General features: G+C 44.2%; 1 protein-coding gene across 3 annotated transcripts; it reads left to right on the forward strand.

The window, feature by feature from the left end:
* Positions 1 to 216: 216 nt before the first annotated feature.
* HHIPL1 (HHIP like 1) lies at positions 217 to 20,348 on the forward strand. 3 transcript variants are annotated; one of them, XM_021549669.3, is made up of 9 exons: positions 217 to 498; positions 5,059 to 5,705; positions 7,997 to 8,140; positions 8,390 to 8,718; positions 10,507 to 10,633; positions 10,934 to 11,079; positions 13,906 to 13,987; positions 15,791 to 15,873; positions 18,562 to 20,348. In XM_021549669.3, the coding sequence occupies exons 1-9, from the start codon at positions 232 to 234 to the stop codon at positions 19,077 to 19,079; spliced, it is 2,343 nt and encodes a 780-aa protein (XP_021405344.1). In that variant the 5' UTR covers positions 217 to 231; the 3' UTR covers positions 19,080 to 20,348. The 3 variants fall into 3 exon arrangements, with proteins under 3 accessions (XP_021405344.1, XP_085436844.1, XP_085436843.1); XM_085580718.1 differs by having other exon boundaries at positions 17,977 to 18,642; XM_085580717.1 differs by having other exon boundaries at positions 485 to 618.
* Positions 20,349 to 25,337: the final 4,989 nt, after the last annotated feature.

Raw genomic sequence — 25,337 nt, forward strand, 5'->3', positions numbered from 1 at the left:
TAAAATCGCCCGTCCGAGACCACCACGGGAACCGCGGGTGCGGCCCGCGCGGGGCGAGCGCGGCCGGGGCGGCCGCTGCGGGGCCGCGGGCGGAGCGGGGCCGGTCCCGCGGGCGGGGGCAGCGCTCAGCCCCGGCCGTGCCCCGGCGGAGCCGTGCGGGGCCGCGGGCGGAGCGGGGCCGGTCCCGCGGGCGGGGGCAGCGCTCAGCCCCGGCCGTGCCCCGGCGGAGCCATGCGGGGCCCGCGGGCGGCCCTGGCGCTGCTGCTGGCGGCGGCGCTGGCCCCGCGGCCGGCGCGGCCGCACCCGCAGTGCCTGGACTTCAAGCCGCCGTTCCGGCCGCCGCGGGGCCTCGCCTTCTGCCGCCGCTACGCCGAGTTCGGCTGCTGCGACCCGCGCCGCGACCGCGCCCTGCTGCAGCGCTTCTACCGCCTCAGCGCCCGCCTCGACGAGCGCGCCTACGCCGCCTGCGCCGGGCACCTGCAGGAGCTGCTCTGCCAGGTGAGACCCCCGGGACGCCCGGAGCTCCTGCTGCGCCGGGGGGCTCAGCCACACAGGCGTGTTCAGCCCCTGCACGGAGCGCTGCTGTAGGCATGGATGCTTCTGCCCCATTTGGCCCAGGTGTGTGTGGGCATCTGCTCATGCAGGGCTGCATCGAGCCCGGGTATGGATGCTTTGCCCCGGATAGAGGTACATTCATCCGATGCACTGGTCCAGGCACGGGAACTTTGGACAGTCCAGGGGAGTGTGAGCCATGACTTGAATTCCCAAGCCCGGACTGGAGTACCCACCCACAGGTGCATCAGCCATGGCATCAGCACCTAGGCACAGGCACCAGTGCATCAGGGATACCACAGCAGCCTAGGCTTGTGTTTCTAGGCACTGGAAGGAGTGATTGTCCATCATCAGGTATCCCAGTGGACTTTTTATTATTGGCAGTTATGTAGAAGAGGAACAGGGATGCTGCTCTTCTTTAGCTAGGAGCAGCAGTCTCTGAGATAGGCAAGTGGGCAGTCACAGTTTGCAGACTCTCCTCACCCTCCCCAGGGTTAGATACCGGATCTGGTGAAGAAACCCAGGGGCCACCTGCCTGTGCAAATCTTGCTCCTTGTTAAGACCAGCTGATGGGGTCAGGTGCTTTTCTTTGTATTGGGTTACTGCACTTTTAGCAGGTGCCAGGTGCTAATAGCCCTGGTGATGGTGCAGAGCAATGCCTGCGGATGTGGCCCGGGAACCTCTGTGGTGGCCATCCTGCACAGGGTGGGGGGGAGTTTCCACTCAGAGCTGATGTTCTGGGGCCAGATATGATAATGGGATGGTCACAATCTGCCCAGAGCAAAGTGTCTCACCCTATCATCAGTCGAGGCCTTGCATGTATGAAAATGCTCCTGAGACAGATAAGTGGCGGGTTGGCACTGTGCAAGTGTAAACCTTAAATTAGTTCAGACAGTGGAGTCTTGTCTGCTGTGCTCAGATGGGACCAAAATGACTTTTCAGAAATCCTGCTCTTACTATTTTGCTGGTACCTCTTGGGTTCCTTAATCTCACAGTGTACTGGAAGCAAAAACCATTTGAATATATTTTTGAAACAAGTGATGTCTAAGAGTCCATTTGCAGATAGGACACCAGTCAGCAATGTGTGCTAAGCACTCCTGCTTCTGGAAGTGATAACTAAATCTCCTGTGTTTGTCAAAAAGACAACCATTGAAGATGTCTTCAGAAGCACAGAAAAATTTCAATGTGGGAACAATGATTCACCGAAATGTTCTGATGAGCTCAGTGCATCACCAGTCCAGATGTGGCTACAAACCACTGCCTCTGGCTACACAAGCATGTCATGGAAGTTCAGTCATTGCAAACACTCTAGAACATTCTGCTTCTATTCATTCATTGTATATACTATTTATATCCTAGATCTGAATTTCTGAGTGTGTTTCTGTGACTTATGCAGCACACTTCTGTCTCTTCCTCCTGACAATTCATGATTTCTCTCAAATGTGATCAAATTATTTTGACAAGTATCTCAGTTTGTACTTGTGGATTCCTGCCTTTTCTTGAATTCACAGAATAATAGAACAGCTTGATTTGGAAAGGACCTAGTCCAACCTCCCCTGCAATGAGTCGGGACAGCTTCAACTACATCAACCTGTCCTTGAATGTTTCCAGGGATGTGGCTTCTATCACCTCTTTTGCAACCATACAGTATTTCCACCCTCATTGTAAACAACTTCTATCTTAAATCTGGTCTATGTTGACCCTCCTTCAGTTTAAAGCCATTGCCTCTTGTCCTATCACTACACTGCTTTGTAAAACATCCCTCTCCTGTTCTCCTGTGGAAGATGCCATAAGGCTACCTTGGAGCCTTCTCTTTTCCACCAAACTGCAAGAGCAGATGCCTCACTCTGCTTCTCAGGGAACAGCTTGCTTAAAGACTTGAGTTTCCAGATGGAGGTGGTCAAGGAATGACAGGGATAATGTTCAACGCTTTTCTGAGGAGTCCTGTTGCTTCCTCCAGGCTGATAGCAGCAGTAAATAAGACATTGTTTGATGTGGGTGTTCCATCAGATTCAGACTGTTGGAATTCCCCTGATAAGGAGCTGACGTTGAATTCCTGGAACAGACAGGATGCATTTGGTTAGCCTGTCTTAATGTGTCTTGTTTTGTTTTCTGATGAGTATTTTCATAGTACAAACTTGTTCCAGCCCTACTGAAGTAACTGATCATCTGCCCAGTAGTTTCCTCAGTCTTTGGACCACATCATATTTTAAAATTAATGAACAGACAGCATCATTTGCAAATGACAATTTAGATCTAATATTGCTTCTGGGCTCTGACTATGGGTAGAGCTTCTTGGTGTTTTGAGTTATGTGAACATGTCAGAATGATGTGAAGGCTAAAGAACTACAATATTTGCTTCTGAAGTAGAGAAATTCAGCATAAGGTATGAGGCTCCATCTCTTCCAGAATAAAATTTGGAAAATATTTCACATGTCTTGAAAATACCCTAGCACATGCTTAGGTACTTTCAGGTCAGTGATAGATCTCTGAATATCACTGCCAGTGTAATGCTGCTGTAATTAGCTGTATGCCACCAGGAATGTTGTAGGGAGGAAGAAGTTGCCCACAACTTCTGTTAAGACACACCTGAGGCTGTGGTGAACAACCTGCAATGGCAGATACAGGGAATCCATATCTCTGGGCTATTTTGCTGCTGCTGAAGCCAGGGCATTGCTTTGTAATGCATGAGATCACTGGTTGCTTTGAAAGAGGCTTTCACAGAATGAGGTACACCTGAGTGAGGGGCGTCCTTTCTCTGAATGGGAAACCTCCATAGGCAACAACAGATTGAGCTCCCACCCAGCCCTCCCATCAAATTCCCTTTCTAGCTCATTTCAATTTGTTTTCTAAGGCAGATTTTTCAGTCATTACAAGTGAATTGACAAATGGTCTGTCTCTTTCTGTCCCTGGCACACCTCTGTAACCAAGCCAAGTGTGTTACCCAATCTGCCTGTGTAATTTCAGTGTTTTGTGTTACAAGCAATCTTCCTTTTACCACATTAATTGCTGCTCATTTGAAAGCATAATAACCTTCATTTTGCAATGAATGGCTTGACATTCCAGGAGGAAAGTTTATTGTACACTAATGATCTGTTATATGGCCTCTCAGTTTATTATGGTATGTAATGGAAAATAAAATAAAAATTAAATATTGTGTATGCTTATCAGCTAATTTAAACAGTTCAGAATCTCAGATGTTATATCTTTTCAGCTATTGAGTAGCATTGCAATCAGTATTAAGAAATATCTCCCTATAGATCAAGAAACAGCTCCCTATTTGTTTTTTAAATTAAGCTATTAAATTAAATTTTGCTTAGTATAAGAAGAAGCAATGCCAGATAGGAATTTAAAAAATACAGAATTTATTTAAGTAGTAGTTTCTCGTATGACTTTTTTTGTCTCGGGTATTTATTGAAATATAACTTTGAAAATAATTGAGCCTCCACAGAATCATGTTGCATTATTTGAAGAGCACTTTTGAGGTGCTTCTTGGGAAGATGCATTATAACTGGAAAATATTGTGCTTATTGAAAGCAAAAACCCTTGCAAAACAGAACTGAATCACTCTGGTCAGTTTGTAACTTACAGACAGTTTTATTGAATTGCAGCTTTTTCCTAAGGAAAATGTGTCTGTAGAAGTTCTCATCATGGAGATTACAATGAGCTGTGTGAACTTGATCCAGTCCTTAAGCAGATTTCCAAGGCTGCACCGTCCCTAAACAAGGGTTGAGCTGCAGCTGTTGCCAGGACCTTGCCTGGGTTGTGGCCATTTTGTACTCACTGTCTGAAATCCTGTAACCTCAGCATCCCTTGCAGGACGCAGTGACCCATGTCATGATTGTAAAATGCCTTTCACCACTCCTGGCTGGAGATATAAACTATCTGTAGGCAAAGGTTCACCAGCAAAGGCAGCTGGACCCAAGCAAGGATGGTGTCCTCTCCTCCTCTCCTTTCACATCCCACTCCTCCCAAGGTGTAAATCACATCCATGTCTGAGGCCCATGCCTGGATTATCAGATGATGAGGTATGAATGTCCCAGACTTTGGCCCTGATGGCCTTTCCCTTTCTATCATCAGTGTGGAGATGCAGGGCCTAAATCTTCTCAGCTAATTCTTCAGTTTAATTTCTGTTTTGTGATGGATTTTATTATTGCATAGAAAAGTCAGAGCATCCAAGGAAGAAAAGTCTCTTTTTCCCCAGTACAGTCTGCTAGGGTGATGTAGCAACATAGGCGTCATTGCAGATTTTTTTGAAAAGTTCTGTGGTTAGAATAAATGAGTAACAGCTTGAGGAAGTCAGCTTTCACCAGGAATATTGAAGATAATTTCCATGAGTGCTGAGACAAACCCCCTTTCTAAGATCTTTCCCTCTGTTAACGTATCTTCAGAATAAACCGCAACACATCTTGTAATTAAGTTGAAATCTCTCCAATTAGTATCACTGCTCAGCTGTTTCAAATCTGGTCCTATAAATGACTTGCATCCTTTTCTCCCTCCCTCTAGGAATGCTCTCCATATGCAGCTCACTTGTATGACGCCGAAGATCCCTCCACCCCCGTGCGGACGATCCCAGGACTATGCCAAGACTACTGCACGCAAGTGTGGCAAAACTGCCGCTCCATTTTTCACGCTCTCTCTGCAGACCCAGAGTTAATTGCACTGGAAAACAACATGGCAAAGTTCTGCCGCTACCTGTCCCTGGAGGACACCGACTACTGCTTCCCACACCTGCTGGCCAACCAGAACCTGAACCAGAACCTGGGGCTGGTGACGGCTGACGCGGAGGGCTGTCTCCAGCTCTGCCTGGTGGAGGTGGCCAACGGGCTGCGCAATCCCGTCGCGATGGTGCACGCCAACGACGGCACCCACAGGTTCTTCATCGCAGAGCAGGTCGGCCTGGTGTGGACCTACCTCCCCGATGGATCCAGGCTTGAAAAGCCATTTCTGAACATCAGCGAAGCTGTGCTTACCTCACCTTGGGAAGGAGATGAGAGAGGGTTTCTGTGTATTGTCTTCCATCCTAAATTCAAATTTAATGGTAAAGTGTACGTCTACTATTCAGTTGAAGTTCGCTTTGAAGAGAGAATCCGAATTAGTGAGTTCAGAATTTCTCCTACTGACATGAATGCCTTGGACCATGGTTCTGAAAGGTATTGTACACATGTTTTTATGACAAATGAATTTAAGATCTTAGAGGGCAACTTGTGCATTTTTAAAGACCATTAATGAATTAGACTTATTTAGTTTAATGTTTTTGCACTCCAGAGTGCTAGCATGATAGTCCAAGTCCATGTCTAGTGTACTGAGATGCAGAAAATGTGTGTCCTCCATGGATGAACTGCAAGTGTTCAAGGACAAAACACATAGAGTTCTCAGTTCTGGCATGTCAGAGGATTTAAGTAAACATGGATTAAACATTATTTATAGTTAGTGTTTTGGCGTTATTGTTGGGTGGGTCTTGGAAGTTTATTTATTTGTTTTGTACTTTTGTGATTACTCTTTAAAATAGACTTCTGCAAAGCATGAGTGAAATTCATTCCAAAGCCAAAAGTTTCCAAAATTAGTATAAACAAAGTGATACCAGACCAGAGATGGATTTGGTCCCATGTTTCTTTATCTGAACAACAAATCAGCCCTTTGATATTAGAAATAGCAAATTAAATAAAACACAAGTCACTATATTATTACGGAGTGCATTTTAATTGGAAATGTCATTTGTTTGAGTCTGGTCTTGCAGTTGTTCCACACTAATATGCACAGATGATGAGAGACTTGTTTGTGGAATCAGGCTAATAGATTTATAACCTGTTGCAGAACTATGTTATAGAACCACTGTTTTAAGAGACCCTTGAATATTACTAATTCTAAGATTTTTTTTCTTCATTATTTGGATTTTATTAGGGGCTTTCCAAACACCCAGCTGTGGATGGTTCTAGCTCAAAAATGCACATAGCCTAATGGTAGAGAGGGGATACTGGTTTATAAAGCAATTTCAGCAATCCAGTGTAAATGGCACTGTAGATGACAGGTAAGGGGAATTACAACGTGGCACTCAGGAAAGTGAATCAGAAACCTGCAGATATCAACAGCCCATGAGCTGTCTTGTTTAAGAATCCTCAGGCTCTATGTTTGTAACAATTTCTGTGCTTACTTAGCTTATGGTTAGTACGGCAAAAGCTTAAGAAAACAAAATTGTGGTCCTATTGTGCTTGTGTAGGCTCAGGTCCCACTGACTTCATCCTGAGCTGCTGCCCAAGAGGGAGCTCAGGCTGACACGTGGTGTGCACTGCCTTGGCTCAAATGCATGTGTCTGTTTATCCTCAGATGTTTCTCAGTGAGTTTTGGTTTTTTCCATCTTCTTTGGGAGGCTGAGGAAGATTCACCTTTGTCTCCATAAAGGATCCTCCCTCACTCCTTCTGTCAGCTGGAACCTGTGCCTTTTGCGCAGTTACCTTATCACAGAGGTGCTGACATTTAACAGGAGGTGACAGTAACTCCATAGCTGGGTTCCTTCCCACAGCTCACAGTAACTATCAACATTTCAGAATGGAAAAAAAAAAAAACTGTCTAAAAATGAAGTGGTATATGTAAATATTATAGTTTGCTTTTGTAGGTCTTAAGATGCACTGCCAGCATGAAATATGGACTTTTTTAGAAGCTGGAAATAATAAACTATAGTTGTTGCACCTGGGAACCTCCAATGCATGTACTTGTGGCTTTACTATTCTGTAAAATTATAATTTATGTATTTTCCCCCTTCATGCTATGGAAGGGATTCCAGAAGCATAAAATAAACAAATAAAATAGAGAGTTTGGGCTTAAAATTAAGGTAAATTAAGGTTGGTACTTCTTTGAATAACCTTTGGTAAATTCAGTTTGTTGGTGGGGCTGCTTTTAACCGCTCTTTAAACTCATAAAGTCCTGAGTGTGTAATTATCATTTCAGGATTCTTCTCTCTTTAAGAATCTAACTATTCCTTAATGTTTGAGAAGTTTTATGTTAGCTGTGAAAGTGCCTGGCAAGATTGTACCAAAAGCTGTACAGATGCACAGATGGACTGGAGTCCTTTCTCTTACAATTTCCAATTGGTTATTAGCTCAGATGCCTTTTCTTTAATAAATTATAAAGAAAAATTAAGAACAAGATTAAAAAGGATGAAGAAAGAATCAGAGGAAAAGTTTAAGCAATTAAAAGTATATTTTTTCATGTGATTTCCCAGACTTTCCATATTACAGAATTTGGTGTTTCTGTAATCTGGAAAATATGTTGAAACTATTTAAAGTTAGAAAATCAGCTATGCCCAATAAAAATTCAGTAACATGGATAAGGAGGAATTTCTATCAAAACCAATCTGTAGCTGCTTCCATCTGTCATGACATTGCTCTGCCCTTTGCATACTGCTTGTGCAGTAAGTAATTGCTTTCTCCCTATTTTCACTTAGGATAATCCTTGAAATAGAAGAGCCTGCTTCCAACCATAATGGAGGAGAGCTGCTCTTTGGAGATGATGAGTACCTCTACATCTTCACTGGAGATGGAGGCATGGCTGGGGATCCTTTTGGCACCTTTGGAAATGCCCAGAACAAGTAAGACTGGATCTATCCCTATGGCAGCTCCAGGCTGTGGGAAATCAATGCCAGCCACCTGAAGGCTGTTTGAGGGCAAATGCAATTAATCTTGAAATGGTTCTTTTTTTCCAGAGATATTCAAAGACTTGTTTCTTTCCTAAAACAAAAAGAATGAAACCCTAGACTTTCCAACCGCACCCCACCTCTGATTTTTTGCCAAGGTCTAGTCTTATTTCTTTATCTTTTTCGCTTCTTCTCTCGACACAGATCAGCGCTGCTGGGCAAAGTGCTGCGGATCGATGTGAACAACAACGAGCGCGGGCCCCTGTACCGCATCCCCGCTGACAACCCCTTCGTCAGCGACCCCGCGGCTCGCCCCGAGGTCTACGCCTACGGCGTGAGGAACATGTGGCGCTGCTCCTTCGACAGGGGGGACCCTCACACCAAGGAAGGCAAGGGGAGGCTCTTCTGTGGAGATGTGGGCCAGAATAAATACGAAGAAGTCGACATCGTCGAGAAAGGGAAAAATTACGGCTGGAGGGCGAAGGAAGGGTTCAGCTGCTACGATAAAAAACTTTGCGCCAATTCTTCCTTGGGTAAATTGATGTGCTCTCGTTTTTAATTCCTGCCTTCAAAGCCTGCCTGCTTGGTGGTACACACACCTTTTTGAGATGTAAACCTCTGCTGTCCTTCTAGAAGGGAACTGGCTTGGGCATAAGTACTGAAAGTATAAATGTTACCAGTTCTGAGTTAGGAGGAAAGTGAAGCATGCTCGCTGTTGTTTTTCTAGGTGATTGTTGTTGTTAGTGAAATTACTTTGTGATTCTGTAGTTTAGAGGGACAATTTCATCTTTGCCACATAAAATAAGCTTTTGTGCAGGAGCCAGAAAAATATGGAGGAATTGTATTTTTCTCCATAACTCACCCTTATTTTAAAAAGAGAGAGAAAATTGACTGATCAACCCTTATGCACGCTACTTGCTTTGCAGGTAACTGAATGTACAGTGTATTTTCTTTTCTTTTAGCTATGCCACAAAGGAAAACCTCATTTTATTTTCATTTCTTTAAACTGTTCGAAACTGTATTGAGGGTGTTTGCAGGCTGGCTAAATTCCAGGGAGTGTGTGAAGTCAAAACATACTGAATTGCAAGGGCTGATGTGGACCATGTCTTGTGCTGGAACCTCTTCTCAGAGATTCAAGGAGTGGGCTGGCACTGATTTGCATTAGCTGAGATTCTGATTATTTTCTCTTCCATGTGCTATGTGTTGTTTAATTTTCTTCCTAATATTAACTCAGTTTAAATTCCTGACTTCCAGTAGCTTTGCTATAAGTACCAGCCAGAGTGATTAACTATTTTTTAATAAAAATATCAAGAGCAGGGAGCAGATTTTTTGCACTCCCTTTGCTGAAGCAGTTGTCAGAGAGCTCATTTATTGCTCTCCTGTGTGACAGTACCCACATGAGCATTCATGGCAGACAGTTTACTGAGGTCTCCAGGGATTCAGAGCAATTTTTGATGACTTTAGAGACCCTTTATTCGAACAGTGAAATGTCACAGCCCCTTTAGAATGATAAGTACAGCTGAAGTGTAGAAAACACCTGCTTTAGAGGAAATTCCCCTGGTGCAAATTCCTTGCTGGCAGAGCTGCTGGGTTTGCTACTTGCAGCATCTGCTACATGGGCAGGGAGAAAGGCTGTGAGGATGAGGAGGAAAGGGTACCATGAGGTACCTGTGAGCCAGGAGTTTCAAAAGAAAGGGGAGGAAGCATCTAATGGAGACCCTCAAAATCAGGACATCTCTCTCCATTTTACATTTGTCTTATGTTTTAACTTATCTTTCACAATGAATATGCCAGTACTACATCATTCATGCCTGTACCATCCCATAAATATTTGATGGCCCTTTCAAGTTGCTTCTCAATCTCAGAGGAACAGAAGCTATTTGTGCTGACATCTGACATATCTTTTCATCAATGCCTGCAGTCTGGAATCACCCATCTCTTTTTTTCCTTTTATCACCTAAACAAAGCTGCACTGGGCAAACATTTCCTGCATGGGTGCAGTGGCCCTAGGAGTAACCTGTGATTTGTAGCTAAACCAGACAAGCTCTCTAGAAATGTGGCAGAAGTTGCACTAACAGAGATGGATTGTAGTGGGAGGAGAAGGGCTCAGGAGAATACTGAGGTGTCTTAGTGAGGGGCAGGGCAATCAAATGTGATTCTGAAAAGGCAAAAATCAAACAAAACACAACTCCATCGGCAATTCATTTAAATAGAAGATGCACCAGGGAACCTGATTGTACTCTGCCAGTCTCAGAACAATCTAGATAAAGGCTATTCTGCAGCATGTGCAAAACAAGTCACAGATCTTTTCTGCCCTACAGATGATGTGCTTCCAATTTATGCATATCCACACAAAATGGGGAAATCCGTTACAGGAGGCTACGTCTATCGAGGTTGTGAGTCTCCAAACCTGAATGGCCTGTACATATTTGGTGATTTTATGAGTGGGTAAGTAAACACTTAGGGCACTCACAAAGTTGTACCCCCAGCCAAAACCCCTCCAAAACAGCCTGATAGCCCTTCAACCTTCCCCTCTTGTTTTTTCACGGGCTTGTGTTGCTCTTGAAGACAAAGGGTTGCAGGGTGTATCATACACTTGGGTTAATATTAACAATCATTCACTCAGAGAAGCTGCAGTTCCTATTGCAGCTAGTGTGGGTAGGAAGCATTAAATATCCTTTCAGGTGTCCATGCTAACATTCATAAATCATCTGGGTCAGGTTGTAGAAGTGTTCTTTTGCCTTGCAGACGCCTGATGTCTTTGAAGGAGGATCGTGCTACTGGAGAGTGGCAGTACAATGAAATCTGCATGGGGACAGGACAAACGTGCATGTTCCCGGGGCTTATCAATAACTATTATCAATACATCATCTCCTTTGCTGAGGATGAAGCAGGTAATCTTTTAACTTTATGTCACACTGAATAGCATGTTTCTAGTTTCTCTTCTGAACGAAACACCAGAAAAGGAATCAGAGAGGGCAGCAGGCCATGGAGAGGCACAGCACGAGTCTTTAAAATGCCATATTCCCAGCATCTCCCAAATACCAAATCGAAGTTACAATGCTAATTTTGAGGTCTGAGTGCCTACAGTGGGAGATGGAGATTCAGTTGCCTTGGGACTGAGTCTGGTGTGCTGGACGTGCTGCTGCCCTTCCCTGTGGAGAACAGGGAGCAGAGAGGAGCAAGTAGAGTAAAACAAACTTAGAAAAGAAACTTCATTCTTCACAGTGCCATGCCAAGGGGAATGCAGGCCCTGGGAGCCTGAGAAGATGATACCCAAGTGAATAGCAAGTCTATCCTCTTGTCTAGTCAAGAAGGCTGCAGGCATTATTAATGCATACAGGGAAGAAGATGTCAAGAACAGCAATTATATATCTGCTTACCCTGGGCCGGGGTATTTGTACCTCTCAAGATGAAGCAGAACAAAAGTCTATGTTATATCTTGTGTGAGGCATCAGCAAAAGAGTCTTTAAGTCCATATTTTATTAGTGCCAGATGGAATTTTGCCTGACATAGAACTGAAGGTTGCAGTCTCAGCAGAGCTTTGCTGTGTTTTCATGACTGCAGACATTTTGCTTTCTAGAAGGGAGCTGCTGCTGTGATTTGAAGAGGAGGAAATAAAGAGTCCTGGGGTGCAAGCTGGTGGTGTCTCCTGCTGTTTGTACAGGGGGGTTGCAGAATGTGCAGCCCATGCAGCCCCTGGCTGGGAGCAGGCAGAGGATGAGCCCCACAGTGTGTGCTTCATGTGTGACCCAGCAATGCAGGAGTTGTGCTCTGCCCTGCTCCTGGGAGGTCTTGGCTCGTGATCACAAGCACCTGCTTCCAGAATGCCCCAGCTTTTAAACATCTGTTTTTTCCTGCAGATTATGTCAAGTTTGGATGTTGCTCAAATCATATAAATGCAAATTTTATCTTGCAAATGCAAATCCTCCAAGTTAAGTATTAGCTTGAAAGTTTGACTTTATTTTAGAGTTAAATTCCATTTTCTGTAATGGTTAATATTCATGGAATTTAGAGCTGTTTCACAGAGCTGTAGCGAGAAGGATATCTTAACCGAAAATCAAATAACTTAGGTCAAATCAGCCATGTGCTAAGTGCAATATCAAGCTGTTGATTGCAGTCCTTACTCATGCACATGAGGATGATATCCCTCATCCTGTGCTTGTCAACAGAGTCTGGACAAAACAGGGTAAAATGCTGCCACCCTTTTGCCCTACAGTGTGTTTTGTATAAATGCAATAGAGCTTAATGGAGATTTGGGCTGGACTCTTATTTCAGAGGTAGTAAATTGCCTTGTGCTTGCTTTATAGTAATAGAAAGAAATCTGTTGATAACAGTGTAGTGAGGTTGCTTTATCTGCTGTGGGCAGTGTTCTCTTGCACCTTTTTTGTGTACTAGGAATCTCATTTTTTACAACTTTGCCACAGAGTTTATTTTAAAAGGGTTTTCTTCACAGAAGCATTTAAGTTTTGGGGTTGTTGCTCTGATGGATGTTAATCTACCTGGTGCAGTGGGTGTGAATAGTTCATTGGGAGAGTTCTGGTTTTGGCTCATTGCACAGCAATTATAAAGCCATCAGCCCCGTCCCTGGCCAGCAGAACATGTCAGAGACACCCCAGACCTGTGGGTCACATGTGTGTAGCCTCTGTGCTTCATGGCCTGAGCATCCAAACTCCTGCCTGATAACTTCCAGGAAAGAGGGGCAGGATGTAAAATACATGTCACCACAAAACTCAGTGCCGGGTGTTTCCTGTCCCCATTTGGACCAAGGCTGCCTCTGGCCTGTCATTAATGAAGCTGACCAGAAAAATGAAGAAACTAGCCAAAGGTTTCTGCCATGGGATTGTCTGGAGGAACTCAGCCCAGGGCAGCACAGGAGATCAGGTAGGAGGACAGAGACTCAGCCTCAGCTGCCACCAACTGCCTACACATTCCCTTGCTCACATTGACCTCTCTGTTTCTTCCCCTCTTCCCCCTGGACTACCCATAGAGCACCCAAAAAAATCTGCCTTATTCACTAAGCAAGTCTCCTGCCTCTTTTACTATTTTCTATATTTTTCTTTTTTTTAAATATTGCAAATATATTTTTTCTCTCTGATCCTTTTTGTTGCATTGCTCAAGCACTTGAGCTCTCAAATGAGTGCCAGAAGGGCTGTTTATGCCAGTCTCCCCTGCACAACAGGAGAAGAAGGATAGAAATGCAATTAAGAAAAAATAAATCAAATAAATGGTGATGGACATTGTTGGGTTGAAGGTTGAGCCCTGCAAATGTGACCTGACAGAGCTATGATGAATCAAATGCCTTTTGTCTGAGATATGTCTCACTCTGTGAGTGTGCTAGAGAAAGCAAAAGCAAAATGTCCTGTAATTCACCCCAAATGAGTGCTTCATCCAAATGAACAGAAGACAGTGCACTTTCTTAATTTCCTTTCATTTCAACAAAAGTAATTCAGGGTTTGACTGTAATACATTAGAAAATTCAAAGAACACAGATCGCAATGAGATGACAACTAAGGTATGGGCAGGTGACCTTGCAGTGGAAATTTGTCCAAATAGTAATGCATGACAATTTTGTAAAAGCTGCCACTCACTAAGAGTATTTTATGCCAATGGACTGCAGATGAACTCTCAGGCCCGTGATGCAGAGTTAATGCTTTTGTGCTGTAAAGGACAGAAACTCCATGGAGAATTTTCATGGGTGTGTCTGTTTTTTTTACCAGGGGAATTGTACTTCTTATCCACTGGTGTACCAAGTGCCACAGCTCCCAATGGAGTGGTGTACAAAGTGGTGGACACATCCAGGTATGAGATGTTCTTGTTGCAAGGTGTGCAGTGAGTCCTGCTGTGGGATGTGTGATGGTGTGGATGTGATGAGTCGTGCTGGCTGACTAATTAACTCTTCTCCCATGCTGGGCCCGTCTGGGGAATTCAATCAAGGAACATCTGGAGCAACCCATTGTGGGTCTGCTTTGCTCCTGCTGTCCTGGGGGTCTACATGCCTGGTGCCAAACTTATGGGGCCTGTTGGTGTTATGTAGGTTTGGAGATTTCCTGAACACTAGAGGGTGGCTTGTCTTTCTTGGACAAAGTTTCTTTATATTCCTGCCCAAAAGGAGGCACTTTTTCTCAAGCTATTTTTTCTGAGTTCCTCTCCATCCCTTTTTTCATCTTCCACAAGAGCCCTGTGCCCCCAGACCACTGCAGCCAAAGCTGGACCAGCATGACCTGCAGTGCTTTCTTTGGCAAACCAGACATGAATATAAAAAAAGTACATTCTTCTTAGTGTTTCAAAGAGCAATATGGATTGGATAAGAAAAAAGGACCATCACTACACCTCTTGGATTCCATGTGCCTGTATCTGAGACTGGGCAAGGCAGGGAATAGCTGTGTTTTATGGGAAGACTTACAGCTGTTTTTTCCATCTTCCTGTTTTTAAAGTGTTACTATTATTGGCTAAACACCAAGCTACTTTCAGCCAGAAACAGAGTGAGATTTTTTTAATAGCTTTTTTTTTTAATGGATTAAATTTACAGCTTTAGCTATCTGAGGATTTTGAACCAAACCACTTGTCTAGTTTTATGTTGAAACCAGTCCCCAAAATTAAAAAGCCCCCAGATCTCTCATGTGTTTCCTCCAACTTTCCTCTGTCAAGAGCATTTTCCATTATCTAATGCAACGGAAGAGTTCCTGTAAACTATGTATTAAGAAGCTGGTATTACGCAACCTGTGCAAAAATAGAGAAAGCAGAAATCAAACACCAGCCGTAAGTTTAAGTTTAAATAGAAGTTTTGTTCATGTTCAGAGTACCAAAAAAAGTCATTGGAAAGCTCATGAACGTAGGGAACATCCTTGTATAGACAGTTGAGAGAGAAGCTCTCTGCCTTCCACAAAAATGCAAATGCAAACAATCCTAATTGCCCAGGAGTTATACCCTCCAAATGCAAACATCATTAATTTTTGAACCAATTTAAAAACCTCTGAAGAAGTCTGAGGATTACCAAGACAGCTGTCATAGGACAAAGTGGTGATGAACTGGATGTTACTTCCCAGAAGTGGGATACATCTCTATGGCAAGCAAATTCTGTCAAAATAAAGCACCATACTAAGACAAAGCCTCTAAGGAGACACTTAGAGTTCTTTTCTGAAACTAATGCGTTTTTGGCACGACATCTGTTTGGGCTTTCTGTATGAATAATAGTGTGTTATTTTGCTTCCGTGAAAACAGTCTGAAATCTTGCATACACATGATCTTTGTGTCAGATATTCAACATATACTGTCTAGTTTTGTAATTTTTATTTTCATTTTGATTAATCTCTTTCTGTAGTGTTTGAACCTGCCAATATTTTATTTCCTTAATGGCTTCAATAGTGGCAACTGAAAACACAGACAGAGGACTCCACTGCCTTGTGAATATTTGGGCTTTCATCAGTGGTGATCTGTGATTCTTTAGTTATGTTTTCTACTGTAAGAGATTAGTTGCATCATTTAAACAGACCTTTTTTTTTTCAATAAGAATTATGTTCTTAGAAAATAATGGGAAGCAAAGTGTTGCAATGCCAGAGGAAAGGAATTAATTGTGCAGTGTATGTGTCCCTTTCTTTCAAGGACAGCGCCACCAGGAAAATGCCAAGTTGAGCCATCGCCAGTGAAAGTCAAAAGCAAGCGCATCCCGTTTGTGCCAAAGGAGAGTGAGTGTTACTCTTGCTGTTTATTACTGGTTCATGTTATCTGGCAGTAGATACAAACTCCAGACTTGCACTATCTCTCCACATGTGTGGAGACTACCCAGAACTACGCTCATTAGGGTATCCTCAAAATTAAATCTTTCCAGATGTTTTGGATCTGAAGAGTTGGTTCAAATAAGTCATACACTATTTCCCCTTTCCTGGCCATGTGAAATTTCCTTTGTAGTTTCTGGCCCTGTTCATTTTCCCTTTTTCAAGCAATATTCTACACATTTCATTACCACCAGCTTGGTTTCCCTGTAACTGTTCCTGTCCAGATACCATGTGCTCAATGGCGCTTTTCTGTGACAAGTGATTTTTTGCAGTAGCTTCGGGTAGTGGAGAGGATATGATGGGTAAAGGGTTGGGAAGTAGCTCATTGAGCAAGATGAGAGCTGAGTCATTGTTAGTTGAAAGTGAGAAAAGGTGGGATGAGAAAATGCTCCCAGTATAATCAGTGATCACACACTGGGGTGAACTTTTGGCTTACCCAAACCCTCCAGGGCCTTTTGATTGCTTCATGCTGCGTGACGTATTGTACTGCTGAAGCTGGAGTAGTCTGTGGTGGAGCTGAATCTGCAGCAAGCCAAGGACTATTTATGTGAGAAACAAAACCCTAAACACTATATTAGGATCTCAAAAGTAGACTAGGTACTATCACATTAAATGCACAGGGGAAAAGAATGCACTTTTCCCCTGTGCATTTAATTTACATTAAATGGTATCTAGGTATCTAGGCCGCACCCCAACAAATTCCCTTCCAACTCAGCATAGTCCATGAACTTTCATAGTCCATGAATAAAGCTAATGGTACTGCAAGAACTTCAAAGTCAGGATACTTTTATTTAATTTTTAATGACAATAATCACATTACATTGCATTTGAGTCACTAACAATTCCTACAGCTTTGGCTTCAGGGAATAATGAGGGCACTCAGCACCTCGCAACATTGAGTCTTTAAGGTGGAACAAACTCTAAGGCTAATTACTGACTGCTGACCTGCCTGAGCACTCAGTATCTTCAGAGATATTCTCTTTTTCTAGCTGTGCAGGCAGCTTCCAAATATTAACAACTTGGTTCATGTCCAACCATTTTTGTCCATTTCTGCTTATGCTTATTCTCTACCCGAGTCCAAAGTTCAGATTTTTAAACTGTACATATAACTAAATCTTTTGGGCTTCTTTACAAGGTAGTTTTTGTCATGAATTAAAACTTAGAAATGGTGAGAGAGATTCTACCTAGTGTGTTAAGAGTTACACTCTCCTTTTGGTGAAAAACATGCACAGCTATTTTGATTCAGAAGCATGTGAACACTGGATGTTTAGCTATAAATATTTGTTGTTTTGGTTAGTATTTAGTCTGAAAGTAACAGAATCACCAGGGCATGTGCCTTGTATTAGCTATGAGTGCATTTTTTGGAAGTGTATTTAATAAATAGTTTATTAGAGAGTATTATATAATGACAATTTGATCCAGTGAGGTGAAAAGCACTCCCAGATGACCATTAGCTTTCATACAGTCCTACACAATATTCAATCAGTCCCAGGGTTTTCAAGTGCTTTGCCAGACCAGGCTCCAGCAAATGAGCTGTGCACAGGTAAGGCCTTCAAATCTATTTCTTGCCTTGAGAACCACAGCTTTCAAAGGAAGGAAATATTTTCATGTCATGAACACAATTCCTTTTCAAAGATCATTATTTGGAAAAACATGGACCACTGTGAGGGTTTGTATTTTGGGGACAATAGATACTACGCACAAATAAGACACTGATATTTTTCCTCATCTCTGTACTACAAACCAAATGATGAATGAGGATGCATAAATCTGGGATATAATTCAAAGTCATGATGTCTTTGCAAATGTCTGTGACATTATCCCAGCTCTGTTGAATGTTATTCCGTGAAATTCTGAATTGCTTTCCTCTGGCAAACTAAAACTTATTTTTAAGCTAAAAATAAAGCACATGTGAATAAGCAAGTCCAGTAACACCTGGAAACTGTGACAGCAAAGAATTTTCATCTCTTCAGAATTCAAGGCTCTTTTATTTTTTTTTCTTTTTTTCATAAGGAAGAACAAACCCAACCCCAAATCCTGTTTTATGTGTTGTCCTGGCAACTCTGTTCCTCTTGCACATTCCAGTTGCCAGAGAGAATTGATTTTGAATGTTCCAGATTTCAGCTCCTCTGAATAAAGCATCTGGCCCAGCGGGGAGGCCACGCTCTCCTCTGGTAATGATCCAATCCTGAGTAATGAAGAGAAGAGCAGAAATAGTGCCTGTCCATGAAATGCTTTCGGCAGCTCTTCGCCGGGATACGGTGAAAAGCTCCTCTCCTGACTGCAAATCTCCAGCACCTACCCTTGAAGGGCCAGACTGACTTTTGCCAAGAAACCTCTTGGAGCTTCCTTTTTGGGAGAGGCTCAGTGTTGGCACTCAGCCCTGCAGCCCTCTCTGCTAGCTAACAGCAGCCCGCATTTTTCACTGAGGAAACAGCGGGTCGCTAAGAGTGTTGTTGCTTCCCAACAACGACCAAGTAGGCAAATTCCAAGAAAATAGTTATACAAGTCAAAAATCATCACTGGTTTCGCATATTTGTCTCCAAGCACTGCCCAGAGCGCGACAGACTCACGGCTTTCTGCCTTTTCCCCCAACAGAGTTTATTATGAAAACACCCCCGGCACCGCGTCCCCGGCAGAAGACCACGAGCGAGGCGCCGCGGGGCGGGGTCCCGGAGCCCCGCGGGCCGGGCGGCCCCGGCACAGCCGCGCCTGGCGGCGGCCGCGGGCCGGGCCGGGAGGAGCGGGCGCGGCGCCGGCAGCGGCCCGGCCGCGGCGCCGTGCGGCTGATGCGGCGGGGCCGGCGGGGCCGCGGCCGCGGCAGGGTGGAGGTGTTCATCGACGGCGAGTGGGGCACGGTGTGCGACGACGGCTGGAGCCTGCCCGCCGCCGCCGTGGTGTGCCGCCAGCTCGGCTTCCCCTACGCGGTGCGGGCCGCCAAGAAGGCAGAGTTCGGGGAAGGGAGCTCCCTCCGCATTCTCCTGGATGATGTGCGGTGCTCCGGGCAGGAGAGGACGCTGCTGGAGTGCGCCCACGCCGCCGTGGGCACGCACAACTGCTCGCACGAGGAGGATGCTGGCGTGGTGTGCAGCCGGGAGGAGGTGACACACCGGTGACAAGAGCCGGGGAAGGCAGCCGAGGGACTCGGAGCACATCTGCCTCTTGCCCAGCCCTCCAAACCAGCTGCAGTGCTGAGGAGGGTGTGCCCTCCCTTGAGGATGCTGCATCTGTTCAAAGTAATCTTATGTTTTCTTCATGTTCGTCCCCATGCATTTGCTTCAGAGGGGAAAAAAAAAAGTAAAATGAAGCACTGAACTGAGTATGTTGTGGGCAGGTGCTGCATTTATATGGGGTTTTTTTTGTAGGAAGAAACCCCCAAGCATCAGCCTTTATAGATCAGAAAAGAGATGCATCCTGCTGCCCTTTCCCATTTTAAAATACAGCATTCTTCAGCTGTGTATCGTAATGTTTTGCCAAAAAGTAAATTCCCAAATGGCCGTGTTTCACTCTTATGGAAACATTTGCATTGTTTGCCTTGCTTTGCCACCTGCAGCTCTAAGCTGAGGTTTCTGAGGATGTGCCTTTCTAAATCTGAGCCTTTGAAAATTACAAAAGTATATATAATTTCTTAACCTTCCACTCATTAGTTTAAAGGAAAAATATTTTTCTGTAATGCTTTTTATTGGTATAAACCTATTGGTCATCAAGGATAAGCAAAATCAGGTGATTTAGAAGAAACCATAGCGTACTGCATGGAAAATATTTCTGCAGTTTATATTAGCCTAAGAGAAAAGAAAATCTAACCCCTTTTACATGAACAGATTAAAAATCTGTCCCGTTTTAGATGCACAGGATCATTATCCAGTTTATCTCTGAAGACAGTACGTGTTTCTCCACTTTCCCAAACTTCATGAAGGCACATGTTTTTTCATTCAGTTTTTCACAGGTGTGAATGATTAGACAAAAGGTAATGCACTGGGGCAATAATCCAGTAATATTTACCCCTTTTTAGAGGACATTAAAAAAAAAAAGCGAACAAAAGCAACCCTATTTTGTCTGAAATGTGTTTTTCACCTGAGTGGTGATGGGAGACACGTGTTCGTTTATGAAAGCTTTTGGCCCGGTCATTTGTTTTCTCTGGTGTAATCAGGATAGGTTTTGTCTTGCTGCTCACACAAGAACGTGAGAAAGACAAGGAAAAAAAAAAAACAACAAAACAAAAAACCCTCAAATATAAAATGACCAGTATGTCTAGAAAAGCAAAACCTTGTATCTAAAGATCTTACTGTGGATATTTATTTTAACCCAAATTCAAGTTGACAGTATCTTCTTAAGCCTAAAACATGTATAGGGTAAATAAATCTGTTTTAAATATTTTTCCTCAATTTTCCTCAACTTCCTGATAAATTATCTTTAAATTGTTTTTGGTATTAAAGAACACCTTCAATACCCAAAATCAGTTGATAAAAAAAGAAAAAAAGTGTTTCCCCCTACTTCCTATGAAGTCTAAAGGAGGAACAGATGTATAAAGTGCCTTTTGAGAGTAAAGTGCCTTTTGAGAAGTACTACTCTCATTTCGTTTGAAAACCTACAAATGCCATCACACACCAGACTGTTATCAGGCCTTTGCCTTTGCAATGAAGTTGCAAACTTTTTTGTTTCGAGTGCAGAAGTTCACTTCAGGTCCATCAAAATGTTCAGGGGACAGGACAGTCCTTTGTAAATTCTTGTGTTAAAAGAGTTGGAACTTACAGAGCTGGTGGGACTAGAAGGCTGGAGGAAAATTGAAGGTGGAGATACCATGTTTCTTTTTCCAAATTCCTCTTCCACTTCTTTTGGCTCCTTGGCCAAATTTCAACTCCCTCTGTCTGGGAGATTTTAAGAAGAACCTTGATCATAGTTATACTTCAAAATCTCTGGGTAGAAAAAAGACCTGCACAATAAAAGTTACCCTAAAGGAATTGAGGTGGTTCCAGGATGTCTGCCACAGACGAATTAGGCAGGAATTTCACCATAATTTTCTAACTATTAAGTATTCTTTTTCTAATTTAACTGTTAGCTACCCTACACCTGCTTTAGTCCATTTAAACATCCTGAGAACAAGCAGAGGCCACGTACACCTTGGATATAGCTGGTGGGGATTTCCAGCACCGCAGGCTGGCAGGCAGGGTGACACGAGGCTCTGGTGGCAGCCGGAGGCACAGGGAGCCAGCCCAGGGAGCAGCTGTGGGTGAGAGCGAGCTGTGCCTGGCTGTGCTGGCACTGAGCCCTGCACCCCGATTTGCTGGTGCTGCTATGTGGGTGCTGCCAGCTCCACAGGGAAATATTTACTAGCAGAAAAAGAGACAACACTTGTTAAGTACAGGGGTTTTATTCCTCTTATCCCTTCTCCCAGCCTACGCTGAGTGGGGAAGGTCTTCAAATAGGATCGAGCCAGCTCAGTGCACGTGGCTGTGTGTGCATGTCTGTGCCTGCCAGCTCAGTGCACTGCTGTGATGCTGGGAGGGTATTTCTGACCATTATGGTCCCTTTCAAGATTAAAATATATCTGTTCTAACTCCTGGTATCTGTCAGTCTAGTTCACTGGTATTTAAATTATGAGCCTGTACTATTTAAAGCACACAAGTACACATGCATTTAAATACCTGCTATCTCATCTGTTTTTTAATAGGATTCTTAGTGATATCATTTTTATATAGCAGGATGTCACACGAATTAAACATTAGTTAAACTAATAACCCCTGCTGCTACACTTGAACATGACAGTATACTTCCTGGATGCTAATTCAGGATAAATCTTAAACTAGCCCACAGTGCAACCAGACTTCCTCATGTACCTCCTCAGGTGGCAGTTCCAAACTTTTGTCCAGTAGCAATATGTTTTATTGCCTTGTCTCCTGATTCAACTCTGACTGAGACTGGAGAACCTGCATTTTCCTTACATATCTTTCCTTAAGTTAGCACAGCTGTATCACATAGAGGACCCAGCATATCTCTAAGGGAACAGTGTAAACTCAGCCTTTCCATGTCTTTTTCTCTACCTCCAAAGCAGAGTAGCTCTGCCCAGAGCTCAGGATTTTTCACTTACGACCTTGTGGTGCCCAGCATCCAGCCTGAGCACATCCACACTGTGTTGCAGTCTGAAGTATAGACATTATCTTAATTTGAATTTACCATGTTCTTTCCAAGAAATACAATAGATAATTCTCCCCAGCATATCTAGGAATAATCTCTTTAATAATAATAAATAGGAATAATCTCTCTTTAGAGGTTGCTGCCAAGCAGTGGAGAGATAGTGAAGTAGGTAGGGTGTTGTATCAGGGGTTCTCACTCAAATGTTAGCAAAACCCTCACGGAGCTGAGCCCTGGCTGGAGCATGCCATGAGGATATCCTCCATATCAGGGGAATTTTGGCTCTGCCCAGCTCAGGCTGCAGGGTATGAACAGCATGAGGCCCATGTATCACATTAATAAGTGCAGAGGTCTGTAATCAAATTGTACTGAAGACATGACACATTCAGAAAGCTCAGTGTCACTGTGGGTGACACTGGCACAGGGTGCAAAGGTGAGCCTGGGGCCTCAGTTTCACATGCTGCCATCGTGTTTGCCTTGCCTTTATCCACCCTATCAGCCTCTCACCAGTTAGACCTTTGTGTTGGGCTTTATGATGGCCTAGGGAGAACAGCAGCTCTTGAACACCTGCCCTGCTCCAGGGCCCAAACCCAGCAAAACACTCCCAGCACTGCGCCCAGCTCAGCCTCCCTCTTCTTTCAGGAGTTAGCATTGATACAGCTGGCGGGTGACAGTCCCCAGCACAGATCCATCCCTCTGTAGGACAGCTCAGCCTGACACTGTTTGGGTGTGGTCAATATGGAAATTCAGAAGCACAGAGGAGAAAAACAGTCACAAGTATGAATATTCAAGTCTGATTTTGTATTGGAAACATGCCAGTAGTCCTCTCTAAAAGTCAGGTTGTCATGTGAGATGCATTGGCCCCCTTACATACTTTCAGACATAAACACACATTTTTCTATATGAAAAGAGACGTAAGCATCTTTTGATAAATACTAACTGCATTCCAAATTTAAGCTTTAAGAGAACATATTTTTTTCCCTCTGTAAACCAAGAAAACATGAAACCCATTGTGCTCATACCTTGCTGCCTCGTACATGACTTTCCCAAGGCTCTCATGTCTGGGGCACAGGTGCAGATATAGAGCTGCCTCGAGCAACGTTATAACATTGTCAGAAAAGCAGCTATGATGGAAATGGCAATCATTCCTTTGCAACAATGTGGTAAATAGGAATTCTATTTTTAACAACAACAAAAAAGGCTGTAGTGTTCAGTCAGTTGTACAAGTATCACATTAAGTAGTTTGTTCCTCAAGGGCATTAGCTGTTGGCAATCACTAAACCCTTAGTCTGTTTCTCTTATTACTAACATCTTGCCCACTTCATGCTGGAAAATTTTGATCAATGAGGTCCTGATTTTGATCATACTGGGGTCCTGACGCTGGGGGACAACTGACTCAAGGTGAAAATCACTGCAAAGTTCTGTATTTGGCAATGCTGGGTAAGTAACACCTAACCCACTGCAGATTTTGTTCTGACTCCTATATCCAGTGTAATCTGTGGCTAGAGGTCTGGTTTTAGATCAGCTAATTTATCATTATTAACTAGCTTTTTGAGTTTTCCTGTCCACATCTGCCGTGGTAAGTTCTGAGTGACCAGGGTGCCCAGCCCTCTGGCAATGTGTGTGCTGCTGAAGGCGTTTCCCAGCACAGGAGCTGCCTAAGCTCTGCCTTCTCCTTGCTGTCCTCACTTACAACGTAAACAACGCTGCACCTTCAGAGAGAGAACAGAATGTTTTCAAACCATGCAAAGCCAAGCAAAAGAGAGCAGGAGTTCGGACCAACCCTATGTCTCACCTATGTCTCAAGTTCACCTTGGAACTTCACCTGTTAACAGCTCCCAGTTCTCTGCTCCTCTGGCCGGCTCGCAGACGTGTCTTGCTCCTGGCTTTTTCTCGGGAATGCGCGGCTTGGCAGAATGTCCACGCGGTGGCAGCTCAGTCCCCAGCAGCGAGGGGACACGGGGGAGCCGAGCCGAGCCGAGCCCAGCTCAGCTCAGCCCAGCCCAGCCCAGCCCAGCTCAGCTCAGCCCGGCCCAGCCCGGCCCAGCCCAGCCCAGCCCAGCTCAGCCCAGCCCAGCCCAGCCCAGCCCAGCTCAGCTCAGCTCAGCTCAGCTCAGCCCAGCCCAGCCCAGCTCAGCCCAGCTCAGCTCAGCTCAGCCCAGCCCAGCCCAGCTCAGCTCAGCTCAGCTCAGCTCAGCTCAGCTCAGCCCAGCCCAGCCCAGCTCAGCCCAGCTCAGCTCAGCTCAGCCCAGCCCAGCCCAGCTCAGCTCAGCTCAGCTCAGCTCAGCTCAGCTCAGCCCAGCCCAGCCCAGCTCAGCTCAGTTCAGCCCAGCCCAGCCCAGCCCAGCCCAGCCCAGCCCAGCTCAGCTCAGTTCAGCCCAGCCCAGCCCAGCCCAGCCCAGCCCAGCCCAGCCCAGCCCAGCTCAGCTCAGCTCAGCTCAGCCCAGCCCAGCTCAGCTCAGCCCAGCCCAGCCCAGCCCAGCCCAGCCCAGCTCCTTCTCCCGGCGCAGCATGGGCTCCCGGGCGGATCATAAACACGGGAGTGCCTTGGGATCGTGTCCTTCACTCGAGGGTATACAAACACTATAGAACACAAAGGGTTGTATTAAAGTTTCTTGGAATACAAACAAAAGCTTTTATTGAAGTTCATCTTTAAAGCTTGAAAAATAAGATAATTTTTGCAGCGTATCCAGGCTGATTACTTAGGGGAGTTGTTTGGGATAATTATATTTGCCTGAGAAACCTAATTGTGACACCATACCTGATTTACTCGGGGATTAGAACTGTATCACATAGCCTCTCTTTCCCATAAAAATGTATAAAATACAAAATATTTTATCACCTCCCAGTTAGCTGCTCACAAACAAAGTATAAGCAGGAATTTTTCACAGGAATTATTTTGAGACTAATTCTGAATGAAAGAGCAACTTACAGATAGTTATGATCTATTCTTGAAGTATGCTGAAAAAACTAATGAAACTCAGAAAATCAATGTTTCATCAGAAAATTCATTGAATGTCTTTAAAAACATGAGTTCATCAGCTAGCTTTAGTTTTTAAACATCAGCTAGCTTTAGCTTTTAAACTTTCTCTGGGTGATGCTATTCTTACTATCAGTTATATCTTTCCTAGTGATGGATACTCACTCATACCATGTTATCATTATACTGCCTGACTTCCTGTGGGAAGGAATGATAGCTTTTTTCTGAAAACAGGCAGTTTTAAAACCACAGCCTTAACAGG

Source organism: Lonchura striata, chromosome 5 (assembly GCF_050655825.1).
Source record: "Lonchura striata isolate lonStrDom1 chromosome 5, ASM5065582v1, whole genome shotgun sequence".
In the NCBI taxonomy this organism is placed as follows: domain Eukaryota; kingdom Metazoa; phylum Chordata; class Aves; order Passeriformes; family Estrildidae; genus Lonchura; species Lonchura striata.

Excerpts from the sequence above, each read along its gene's own strand:
- HHIPL1 (XM_021549669.3), top strand. The coding sequence starts at position 232 with ATGCGGGGCCCGCGGGCGGCCCTGGCGCTGCTGCTGGCGGCGGCGCTG. Across the intron at positions 8,719-10,506 it reads TTGCGCCAATTCTTCCTTGG|ATGATGTGCTTCCAATTTAT; the intron begins GTAAATTGATGT and ends TCTGCCCTACAG. Across the intron at positions 13,988-15,790 it reads AAAGTGGTGGACACATCCAG|GACAGCGCCACCAGGAAAAT; the intron begins GTATGAGATGTT and ends CTTTCTTTCAAG.